The sequence below is a fragment of the Mercenaria mercenaria genome, chromosome 15 (genome assembly GCF_021730395.1).
Source record: "Mercenaria mercenaria strain notata chromosome 15, MADL_Memer_1, whole genome shotgun sequence".
NCBI lineage: Eukaryota > Metazoa > Mollusca > Bivalvia > Venerida > Veneridae > Mercenaria > Mercenaria mercenaria.
Window position 1 is genome coordinate 70,611,394 of NC_069375.1, and position 12,151 is coordinate 70,623,544.

Sequence of the window (12,151 nt, forward strand, 5' to 3'; positions counted from 1 at the left end):
TTATTCAGTATATGAAGTTGTTCACTTTGAACTATGTTCGGCATTTCTGAACAGACCAGAGTTATGACCTTTGATTAAGTTAAAATTATACATAAAGTGCCATAAAATATTTTGTTCAATGTATCTCAAAGACTATTTCACTTTGAGACATAAAACAGTAACGGATCGTTATATAGCATGTGAAGTTATGCACAGAGTGCTCTATCTAGGATTTTTCTCATCAAACTTATAGTCCTTGACTCTGTGAAAAATACAAATAAAGTATTTAAAATTTGTGCTGCATACACCTTTAAGATATTTCACCTAGAGTCACGAGATCAAATAGAAATATTATTCATCATGTGCATTTGTGCACTTGACTTCTTTTTTCATTTCATTCTGCAAGACAAGAGTCATGTCATTTGATTTTGTCAAAAATATGCATAAAGGGCATACAATTTCACGTTCCATGTAATACTATCTCAAAATGTACTTGACCTAGTCATAAAACATTAGAGGATTGTTATACAGCATGACTGTGAAGTTGAATTCTCTTTAGGATTTCACTCAGCTAGAAAAGAGATATGGTCCTTGAAAAATACGTATGTGTTTATAAATTTGCATAGCGAATATCTTAAAACAAAACGTTTCACCCACTGTCATGAAACCATATACAGTGACAAGAAGTGGGTACACGTGTGCCCTATCTAGTTTTCTTTTACCCCTTACCCTGCTGAATTTCTATAATGAACCTGTCCATCTTGCGATCTGGACAGTACCATTAACAGTTAAGAGGGGTTCTTACCAAAAAGATACTGACTAAATGGCGAACAGTGCAGATCATGATCATGATCTTCACTGGTTGAAAAGGCAGACCCAGTCTTGCCCAGCATGATAAGGGTTATGGAATAATTAAATGTACATTAAGAGTGTGCTGTAGTGAATTACTGAAAACTTTATATTTAAAGAGTATGGTGAATTTAGGAAATGAGTCTTAAATTGATTATTAGTACTCCAAATACACTGGTTGTTTTTACAGCATACGTAGGGAACTTCCACATTTTGCTGTTTGTTTTAGCGGGAATGTTGAAAATTTTAAAACAACTCGTGATTAGGAAACATATGTTAGCTCTCAAAAATCTTTGTAATGGTTCATTTATACATCAAGAAATGAAAAAGACGGTTAAGGTAAATGTAAGTATCATTTGCAATTCTAAAAACGAAAGCAGATACTGTTATTTTTCTCATAGAGAAACCATTTTTATGGGAGAAATAACTCTTTCAGAAGAAAGAAAAAAGAACAACTTCAATAAATTACATCATGTTTATGCATTTCACTGAAAATGAAACATTCCGAAAAGAAATTGTCATGTTTTATCCGGCCAACTTGAATCCATTGCTTAACCTGCAAAACAAGCACATTATGTCATTAAAGTACATTCAGAATATAATTTGTTTGCATTTTAGAAGAGCGTAAAGTTATACATAAAAAATGGGAGGTATCCTGTAGGCTTCTATTGTGAGACACATATGAACATTATACCTTCCATATCATGAGAGCACGCATGAAATGTGTTTACCCTGACATAGGTGGGATACGTCATGCAAACTATGATAATGTTCATTGTAACGCATACTGCTTTCAATTTATGAAGTGATTCATGATTTTATTCAGGACATGGCAATATAGATGTATCAAATATCAATATCTTTTGTAGATACTCACTAAGTACTCAGTACAATTTTATCAGACCGTATTAGAATTTTCCTTTATACATACTTACAAAACGGCCGTCATTCAGAGATAATATATTATCTTTCCCGTTTTAAACATAATCCTTCCATTCCCAACTGTTAGGATATTCTCTTAGATAAAATATCTTTGACAACATTTTTGAAAGACCGGTGTAAGGCACAATGTCCAATTATATAGATATATAGTATGAAGTTTTGGCTTATTAACTTATAAGGAATTCCCAGTACTCTTTAGCCAATCAATTTTTACCATGTCTTAACCGTCATCTTGCATACTGACAGCAATACACCACCCTAGCAAACTTGTAAGGCACTTAATAAAAATATGTTTAACTGGAACACAATCTGACGCTTTGTTACTTAACAATAATATTATTGTTTATTTATTATACTTATAACCACATCAAAGAATACACCTCAGTAATTACAAACACTTGACATTTGATACATTTTAAATACTCTACATATAACATATACATACCAATTATAGGTACACCTGTATCCACAAATGTACAGTTCATGTTGCAAAAATCAGTGTGACAACAGTGTGAGCAAACAGGTGAATGGCGAGCAGCCAATCCTCGAACTGAACGTCTGCTTGCGCATGCCTAATAATGTGAAAACCATTTTTAAATCTTGACAGTAATTTAGTATTTACAATGTACTCATATATTAACTATACACAAAATTCAATCTAATATCACCTTCGTCTTTGTGTGTTCAGTCTCCAGTTATTATTAGTTACACTGCTTGTTGGTGACAGGATACGGGATATACGCTGTCGAGGAAATCCATATCAGGCGAGATATATCCCTTTAATGCAAGCTATCTCTATATATTCAATGTATCCTCGAGATCCAATAATTTTCAAATAGAGAAAATATAGCTTCTCTGGTCCCAATCAGTTAAAAAGACTAAAATGACACTACTGATTTGTGAGACATGAAAACAGAGATTTGAGCATTTATATGCAAATGTTGAGCCAGTATGAATGTGTAGTACAATTCGGGCTCGTATATAAAGCAGAATCGAAACTAATCTTATTGGGTAAGTGGACTTGCTTTGGCATGTGCCTGTTCGTTTGTACTGCTTTGCCGTAATTAGTCTGGTGTATTGTGGTGGTGATTTAGTTCGTATAAAATCTCTCTACTATAATATATATATATATATATATATATATATCCACTTCGTCGCAACATCTCATAATGTTATAGAAGTTATTATAAAGTGCTGCATGTATATTACTACATACCATTATGTTGCCAAAGTTTTAACTATGTACTACAAGTATATTGCTGCATCCATGTTTTGGAAGTTTTATTTATATATCACCTGTACACTGACAACACCCATGATATTGTGGACGTTATAATTATGTATTACCTGTGCATCGCTACACCCCATTTTGTTGTGGAGGTCGCTCTCTCCCCATTTATACTTTTCAATCATGCACACCTGTAACAGGCATGTGATAGATTGTACACTACATAAATTGAGTGTTTATCGTCGATAATACGAGGAATGCAGATAAACATTCTTACTTGAAACTGAAGGTACCTGTACTTCAGACAAATGTTTTAGATATTTATAAATATCTGTGTTAAATTACCTAAGACCCAGTAAATCAAAAGAATGTAAAATCGTTGTCAAAGTAAAAATACATCAACTTCTTTATCTCATACGTTAAACAATTTCTTACACCGTCTTTACCTGATTGGCACTACAGAGTTGTACAGTGTTGCAGGTCTCATGTTCACCCATGTGAGTACAGTCGAAGCAAATAGGTCCTCTCTGTCCGAGTTGTTGAAACCCTAGCATAAACCAGAATGAATGGTTTAAAGGAAGCATAGATCACAACCAAGCAAAAAAAACAACAGCAGATTCTATTTGTCTGTGTCTATTCATGATAGACAATGCTATATGTGATAAAGTCGACTTTTCCCATATCACGTGCTTCTGCAAAACTCAAATTTTGTAATGTTGAATAAACTCTATGATCCCAAACGACGAGAAAATGTAACAATATACAGAGTTCAAGTACAAGGATAATTTAAACAGCCGCCACAAGGAGACGACAAAAATGAAAATGCTGCAGGCCCGGTTTGATTCAGCATGTTTATAACCGGTAATGGAAATGCATGCTACTGTCCATGCCCGGATCGAACAGAACTCAACATTTTCACAAATTACACGGACCAAAAGCAATTCAGAGACATACGCAGATGTGTTCATACGAAGGTTCATAGCGAACATTCAATAATACACTAGTGTGAAGTTCCATAAAATTCGGCGTATAATCTCCAGTTAAAACATTTGGATTATACTAAACGAGAAAACAATGGACAGACAAAACAAGCTGGAATTTTGAAAGGGGATCTCAGTTTACGGAGCCTGCATATTACAGAAACTGCCAAAAGACAAAAGTAAAAAGAAGGCAACATATCCAAGAGGTGATTACATAATATTCAATGCTATGGATGAAAACGGGTGTCTTGAAACCGTCCCAGCTTAAAAACTTAGAAGTTACTAATCTCACAGCATAAATATCCTTCTGAACTTTCTTAAATATAAAGACTGCAGTAAGAAGATCCATTTGAAGAACAGCGAAATACTAGCAGTTTCGACTTGACGTTGTCATAAATGGTTATGAAATGTGCATCAGCCATCAATATTTCTGTTTCTTATAATTTATATTGAATTATACACACACATTACATTTCATCACACTGACTTTCAATTAGGAAAACCTAACTATTATATTAAGACTAAAGTAATATAGAAATAAGGTGATCACCTGAGGAAGGTGTATTGCAACATGTAATATTTCTTTGATGTTAGCCCTAACTTCCTTATATTTTTTCTATGATACACTGACAAAAATACAAATTCAGGATTTTCTAATGAGATGATTTAACAACCTTCAGTTGGTTGCATCGAATTGTGTTTTCACAGATATTTGTAGAAAGCTATGCCGTTGAAAAGCTGGAATAAATTGTTCGCTTAAAATTTCTTAAAGAGCTGCCAAGATATGATCTGTAAATGTGTTTTGTTTAAAATATGTTCAGTCAATCTAAAAAGAAGCTGTTCACTTATTTCGCTAAATCTTCGGGCTAGAAGTATTTAAAAAAACTAACCATGTTTTAATGTGACCAGTACATCATCAGTATTTCGTTAGTTTTGATACAGTATTACTATTACGACAAATCATTTGTTGCCATGTATTACAGTAACGACTACTTAATGCATCACAGGCGGAACTAGTATTTGATTTCCAGTAATACAACATTCTTTCTTTACTAAATTTTCATACATGAAAATAATTCATTGTTTTCTTTAAATATGTACAGCTTTTTCCCTTTTTTCTTTAAGGCCATTCCATCATGTCACCATTCATCAATCATTTTCTATCCTTCCTTATTATTTTAAAACATTTAAGGGATAGATATTATGTACAATATATATTTTTTTTTATTATATTGTTTGACTTATATGGACAAGAATGTATATTGAAACATATAATGTTGCAAATTTAGGATATACATTTTATATCAATGTACTGGAATGAAATAAAAATTGTAAATTATAAAAAGCATAAGTATAATGTTTACATCAGTTCCATGTGCAAATTGTGCACACTGTACATAACTGATGATTTATTTTTGTTATTTTAAATCTTTTTCATATGGACAGTGATCACTGTACCACGAAGATGTTTCATCTAAATATTACATAATTTCCAAGTCATTTTAAAATGATTACTCTCGTAAAGACTGCACGGATTTTCCATGTATTCTTGTAATTGTTTTACCTGTGTCACCACATCCTTTGCTGTTACAGAAATTGTCATTACAACATTGTACACAACTACCATTTCCATCACCGCTCGTACATTGCTATGAAAAGTAAACAAAATTAAAACATTTCGGAATCTTTAAATTTTTGATCGTGTATTGCCGGTAAATCTTTGTTGTTATTTATCTCTGGTTTTATTCGAAACAGTTATTACAAAATCAAGAATTTTGCATGTGTTTAACATTGACGGCAATGTGAAAAATATTTATCTTGTTACCTGTGGGTTAATACAGCCTGATCTGTAAAGATTGCCATGACTGCTTCTGCTGTAGCTTTGCACATAACACACCTGGAAAACAAATGACTTGTTACAGCTGTGACGGTTAAGGTCTGTACGTTAATATGAATAAAAATGTTTTTCTTTAAAGATTTAAAACCAAGTACGAAAATAACATACACGAGACGCATTTAAGAATAGATGTTTGAGATATTCCAATTTGCTTATAATAAAACTATTTCTTTGATCGAAACTCTTTCGGTTTTCAAATTATGTATAGTAGTTTTAAGCAGTTATATTATTATAGGTTATTAGCTTTTTATCGGGAAATATGCACGAGTTCTTCATTGGAAATACTGCGCGACTTTAGGAGCATATACTTGAGGAAAACTAATAATATAAACACGCGTATATAACGCTAAATTATCAAAGCTTCTAAATCTTGAACAACTCAATATTCGTCTTGCAGTAAAATCTGCAAAGTGTTTGTTTTTAGCTGAAATAGACCAAGGAAGATATTGCTGTAAAAAGACAAATATTTTCTTATCAAATCAGAACCAAATATGTAACATGTGTTATATAGGGGTTTTACATTGGTAAGACAATGAGGAGTAAATGCAATATAAACCTCATCCTCTGTCTGGCATCTCTCAACCCAGTCGCAATACTGCAAATGTGTCATGCCGTCGCAGCGGAAACACCATCTACCTTTATCTGAAATTTTTTAGTATGTTCTTTTAAAAGAAGGTCTTAAGTAGTGGAAAAGAAACGAAAGGAATACAGAATATTGATTGTATCAATTAGTGTACAACATAATACCAAACATTTTACTTATACAAATTCTAAATAAATATTCAAGGCATTCGAGTGGTTTGCCGTCTAATTTACTACGGTTCAGAGTTCAGATGTACAGGAAATGAACCAAGAGGGTGTTAAAACGAATGGTTTAATATCTAAGCATTTGAACGATGAATCATGATAAATTAGTCAACAAAACATAAAAGGCATTTACTGTGTATATTCGTGCATGTCCAATGAAATATACCGGTAAAAATTATTCTATGCGTCATATATTCGAGAACTAATGAACCGGATGTCATACGGCAATTTGACGCTATGATTGACGTCGTCACAATGGTATCTTTCCCATCTGTACACCAACCGTTGTTTATCGCAGAACATAAGAAGCTTGAACTACTTCTTCGTTTAACAAGGGGCAGGACGTGAAGTGGTTGCGCACTTGGTTCAAGCGAGCGAAATGGTTGCAAACTTACAAAATGGCGGATATTTTCTGAAATCATCGCGTGTTCGCTTGTTTTTTATCAGGTTAGTGGGTTTCTATGGTATTTTGGACTCTGTGGATAAGTGCATGCATCAGTTCTATGTCTACGTCACACTCGGTTTTGCGTTTCAGCGTTGTAGATTTCGAATTCTCGAAGTTATTGAAGTTATAAAATGGTCATGGTCATGTTTTGATATTTGAATTGCGTCGTTTCTTGCCGTTTTTACATTCTTATGATCAAACTAGTCTGTTTTGGGGCCCTTAAATGAGACAAAAGAAAACAACAATATCCGCCATTTTGTAAGTTTGCAACCATTTCGCTCGCTTGAACCAAGTGTGCAACCACTTCACGTCCTGCCCCTTGTTTAACTGACAATCACATTGAACCATTTTAGAAATATAATTATACCATAAAATATAGGCCTATATATAATTAATAAAGGTAAATAAATTGTAATAGATATAATAATCAAACACGTAGGATATGAATTTTATGTCATACCTCCCTGGGTTGTTGAGTTATAATACAGGGCTTTGGTGACTGCGGTTGTTTGTGTATACATAGTAGCTCCCTGTATTGTTGAGTTATAATGCACCGATTTCGTGACTGTGGTTGTTCCAGTGTACATAGTTGTTTGACAGTCTGAAAAGAATAAATGAATTATTGCACCCAAAAACTTATTTCTGTCTGTCACAAGAATTTTAAAGGACATTTCAGCAATACTTCACTTCTAATTCAAGATGTATTTAAAACAAGAACAAAAACCGAACAGAAGCAACCTTCCGCCAACCATTATTATACCGGATCAAACAAAAAAAAAACGAATCCCCACAACAGTATATTTATAGATTGATACAAGATGATATCTTCACAAAAATACACATATAATTTAAACGAATTAAAACCAGGTACCAGGAACAAAATCAAAATGAATAGGCTCCTCCGGTCAGTCTGTCGTTGGTATTTTTTCTCAGGAAGTTAAATACACAGTAATTCATTAAGTTGTAAATATTTCAATGAATCTTTCTGCCAAAAACCAGGAAATACAGCAATCTTACACCGTCATTTGTTTTGTTGTTGTTTCTTTTTTAAAGAAAAACAAATAAAATTATTACATGCGAATATTTTTTATAATATTTATAGAGTATTACCTCCATCGGTAAATGACAGCTGAAGAGGATAGCCATACGCAGCAGATTTACTAACGCGTCCATAAATGACAGCCCCAAACTTTATTCCACTGCTGTGATGTAAATGATAGTAACTGTTGTATGAGACATTAACAAAGAGAGTAATATATTGATCCATTGGAGGAGACGCTGACACATCCTTAGCATTCCAGTAAGACACATTGTGACCATTCAGTAGAAGTCCGCCTGTACTGTTCTTTAGAATTGTAATGGCTACAGTATTGCTTCCTCTGGGATGATAATTTTGTGTAACGAATTTATAAGAATTCTGGAACTGTGCGATTCCTTGTGTGGTCGACATGAAGGGATCACCGTCCATGTTATCACCATCATGTCCGTATTGTATCACACTGATTGGCTTGTTTGCTAGAACGGTTACAGGATCGGTACTAAACAGCAACTCCACCAGAGTCCTTTTGTTCATGTATACGGCGAAGTGATTCGTGCTGTTGATATAATGTACTTCTGTGTTATCCTGATTTGCAAACAATTTGACAACAAAATGTCTTCTTGGGTAGATAGGTTGAACTATGAATCTTGTAGTCCAGTAGTTGGTTGGTGTCATTTGCTCGACTAGATACTGATAATCTCCTATTCCAACAGGTACACTTGCGCTTACAGATCCTGAGAAAACAGCTACTGGTTTGTTAGATGTTACTATGCTGCCACCAATGTCATTTTTCGCCTGAAATTGATACGCTTGAAATTTCTGTAATTGAAATGTTCTGTTAATGTTCCTCTTTCCATCCATTCACTGTTGACAGGGTGACATCTGTATCATTCTCCACACCCACTACGAGTATCTCACTGCTGAATGTGCTAAGTGGAATGTAAGAGGCAGCTGTATAACGAGTACCAAGGGCACTGATAGGTAACGCCAGAAATCCTTCCGTTAAATCATCATTATCAGCTGTAAATACGGCCAAAGAAATATTCACATCTGAACTAACTTCGATCCCTTTAAATTGCTTTCCATATTCAAATTGTATCAATGTCCCATTTAGCGGAATAACGGTATAGTTTGAAACGGTGTATGTACTGTCCATGTTTATAAACGGTGCCGTGACGCGGACATGTGCTGGTACTTGTAATACTGGTGTAATGTGAAGGCGAATGTTATTTGCTGTGACCCTGTCTGCAAAACTTATGAGGTCGAATATGAAGTTTGTCCCGACTGAAGCTGTGGAAAGGAAATTTGATATACGTAGTATGCGACATCAATAAATTAAGTATTTAACTGGACAAGTTATAAATAAACTCATAAAAATTTAACTAATAAATTGTTGTCCCATTTTCGTGTCTTTCAATTAAAGTATTATATCGGTTTATTATACATTTGATATTCCTAATATACTATTATTGCCTTTTGGTGAGGTCGATATGTGGATTTATCGACTTGATAAAAACGAGACTGATATCGCTTTTATCAAGTCGATAAAACCACATATCGACCGAACTTAAAAGGCAACATTTTTTTTTAATCCAACCTACTCATAAGTATAAACTTTAAATACAAATAACTGCAGCTTTTGGTCATTTTTTGTGGTAAATTGTGTCCGACGTCGCATTGTTTTCAAACGGTGATGACGTCACAGCTGGAGGTTAATACGTGTTTTTGGCTCCACCTTCGAGTCAATATGACTTTTTATCATTGATCATGTGACTACATCTAGACCAATGGAAAAGACTGTAAATGTAGATTTAATAATAAAATGATAATAATACTATTAATTATAAACGAACTGTTTTACAAACATACGTACTTACTACTACGAATTATTTATTATCATGTTAAGAAACTGTGCGTCATATTTCTTTTTTTTTTTTTTTTTTTTTTTTTTTTGCATACATTGTCTTTTTTCCTTTTTATGTCGTTACTCATTTTGTCCTGCCGTCATTAAAACGAATGCGTCTGATAAAGGTGTGTTCAGTTTTAAATAATATAATCCCAAGTACAGTTGCCTATTTGTTTTCTAAAATCGTTTTTATGGCTACAATCTTTCCTTAGGTATTCGCTTTTTGAAAATGTTTGGAATAAATCTAAAACTAAAGCATCACGTAACAGCATGCTTTCCTAAGCAAATACTTGGAGTATGTTTATTGAACGATCTCATGACTTGTGGAAGAGACATTATTATGTATAATGTAACACAACTTTCAAGAGGAAAATGTAAGAGCAAAAATTTGGAAGATTTACGTTTACTTATAGGTGGAAATATATCAAACTGAAGAACTCAGAAAGAAGTTGTCGTCTTTTAGTTACTACTTTCTGGTATAGTTGACCCGTCATGACAATCGGCATGTTTCGTTAGATTACGTAATTCTTCGTATGGCATTTCGGAATTTTGTTATATAATTATTATCTGTTGTGACTGAAGGATGCCGAACGTGTATACGGAAAATGCAAACTGGCACGTAAACTGCCGATTGCCATTACGGGTCCACTATCTTAATCTATGATATGAATGATTTTACCAAAAATTTAATATTTCGTGTTACTGTAACAATAAATTTCGCTCTGCTGTTTTATACTTACATGCTTCACAGTTTTGGGACGCAGCATATTCTATTTTTAAGTGACAGGCAACCTAAACAGAATGAAGAAACAAAAGCCGTTTGTAAAACAACATAATTCTATAATAATTCTATCTAATATAAACTTTTATAGTAGCAGAGAGATAAGTAATCAGTCCTCCTTACGACTTACTAACTTGTACGTAGGTAATAAAAATCCTAAGTAACTCCTACATAAGACTTGGTAACTCGAACATACGATATAATATCTCCTACGTACAACTCATTATCTAGCTCGGAGGATTTACAAAGTCTTCTCATATATTTTTCATAAAGGATCTGTTGGAAGGACATACATATGAGAGTTAGGGGACATGTTGAGATTTTACATGTAGGAACGTATCACAGTCCGGTGTTATTTTCTGTAATAACAACTCGGTAACAAATCATTCCATAATTCATAATGTCAGTGTTTCTAAGTTCTTCGCGTTGTTCATCGTCAGCTTCACCACGGTTCAGAGAACAGATGCGCAGCAACTAACTTCCTTGTACTTAAATATGCAAGTATCTGCATGAATCGGGGAAAACCAGACGATCAATCACAAGGCCTTGTTTATTTTCATTCTAACAAGATAATAAAAAAATTAGTACGTGTAGTAATGTATCGAACGTCAAGCGGCCACTGACATCATAATTGACATCATATGATATTCTGCAAGCGAGAGTCAACCATTGTTTATTTAAGAAATAGTAAGTTCCCAAGCGTGGTTTATCGCAGAATAACCCGTGTTTTCAGTTCTTATGCGTAAATATATATCACGAAGGCCGTAAGCTCATAAGAACGAAAGATTCGGGTTATTCTCCGATAAATCACACTTTGGAATTTGTTATTTTAATTCTAACTCGACATACTAGTATCAACAGTGTTAGAAAAAAATGGTAACTATTTGTTTACACTTTGTGCTACGCACATGGATCATTCTTAAAATTGCACGAGCATGGGTTATCGCAAAATAACCGTTGATTAACTTTCTCATGTGTATATAGGTTATTTGCTGGTCGTGTTAGAATGCTGAATATACAAGACTTAGACCGTGTTTAACCGAGAAAAAAATGTTCGAAAGCTTTATCATTTAAAACTTCATTTACGTAATCCAGAATTATCATCTCACACTGATCAAATTGTATAACAATAATTATAGCATCAGATTCAGCAACGAAACAATACTATGAAAAGAAACGTATTTCTTACCACGAGCAGCAAAATGCAAGGCAGGCACTTCATTTTCGGTGGCGAATTGGAAACAGAAGTTCAAACCTGTTTCTTATCTTAAATAAACTAGAACATACATTAAGCGCGT

At 33.8% G+C, this 12,151-nt stretch overlaps 2 protein-coding genes across 2 annotated transcripts; both read right to left on the reverse strand.

The window, feature by feature from the left end:
- Positions 1-1,289: 1,289 nt before the first annotated feature.
- Positions 1,290-9,027, reverse strand: LOC128548862 (uncharacterized). Its single transcript, XM_053524385.1, has 9 exons — positions 8,238-9,027; positions 7,588-7,728; positions 6,432-6,517; positions 5,804-5,875; positions 5,543-5,627; positions 3,445-3,545; positions 3,118-3,189; positions 2,216-2,342; positions 1,290-1,384 (listed from the first exon to the last, which is right to left on the reverse strand). Exons 1-9 carry the CDS (start codon positions 9,025-9,027, stop codon positions 1,380-1,382), a joined length of 1,479 nt encoding a protein of 492 aa, XP_053380360.1. The 3' UTR covers positions 1,290-1,379.
- On the reverse strand, positions 9,005-12,133 carry LOC123530793 (uncharacterized). Its single transcript, XM_045311591.2, has 3 exons — positions 12,043-12,133; positions 10,813-10,864; positions 9,005-9,456 (listed from the first exon to the last, which is right to left on the reverse strand). The coding sequence occupies exons 1-3, from the start codon at positions 12,073-12,075 to the stop codon at positions 9,005-9,007; spliced, it is 537 nt and encodes a 178-aa protein (XP_045167526.2). The 5' UTR covers positions 12,076-12,133.
- Positions 12,134-12,151: the final 18 nt, after the last annotated feature.

Coding starts and splice junctions, on each gene's coding strand:
- LOC128548862 (XM_053524385.1), bottom strand. CDS start 9,027: ATGGATGGAAAGAGGAACATTAACAGAACATTTCAATTACAGAAATTT. Junction 5,628..5,803: donor CAGGCTGTATTAACCCACAG/GTAACAAGATAA, acceptor TACTTTTCATAG/CAATGTACGAGCGGTGATGG. Junction 3,546..5,542: donor CAAAGGATGTGGTGACACAG/GTAAAACAATTA, acceptor GGTTTATGCTAG/GGTTTCAACAACTCGGACAG.
- LOC123530793 (XM_045311591.2), bottom strand. CDS start 12,075: ATGAAGTGCCTGCCTTGCATTTTGCTGCTCGTG. Junction 10,865..12,042: donor CTTGCATTTTGCTGCTCGTG/GTAAGAAATACG, acceptor CATTCTGTTTAG/GTTGCCTGTCACTTAAAAAT. Junction 9,457..10,812: donor GTCCCAAAACTGTGAAGCAT/GTAAGTATAAAA, acceptor TCCTTTCCACAG/CTTCAGTCGGGACAAACTTC.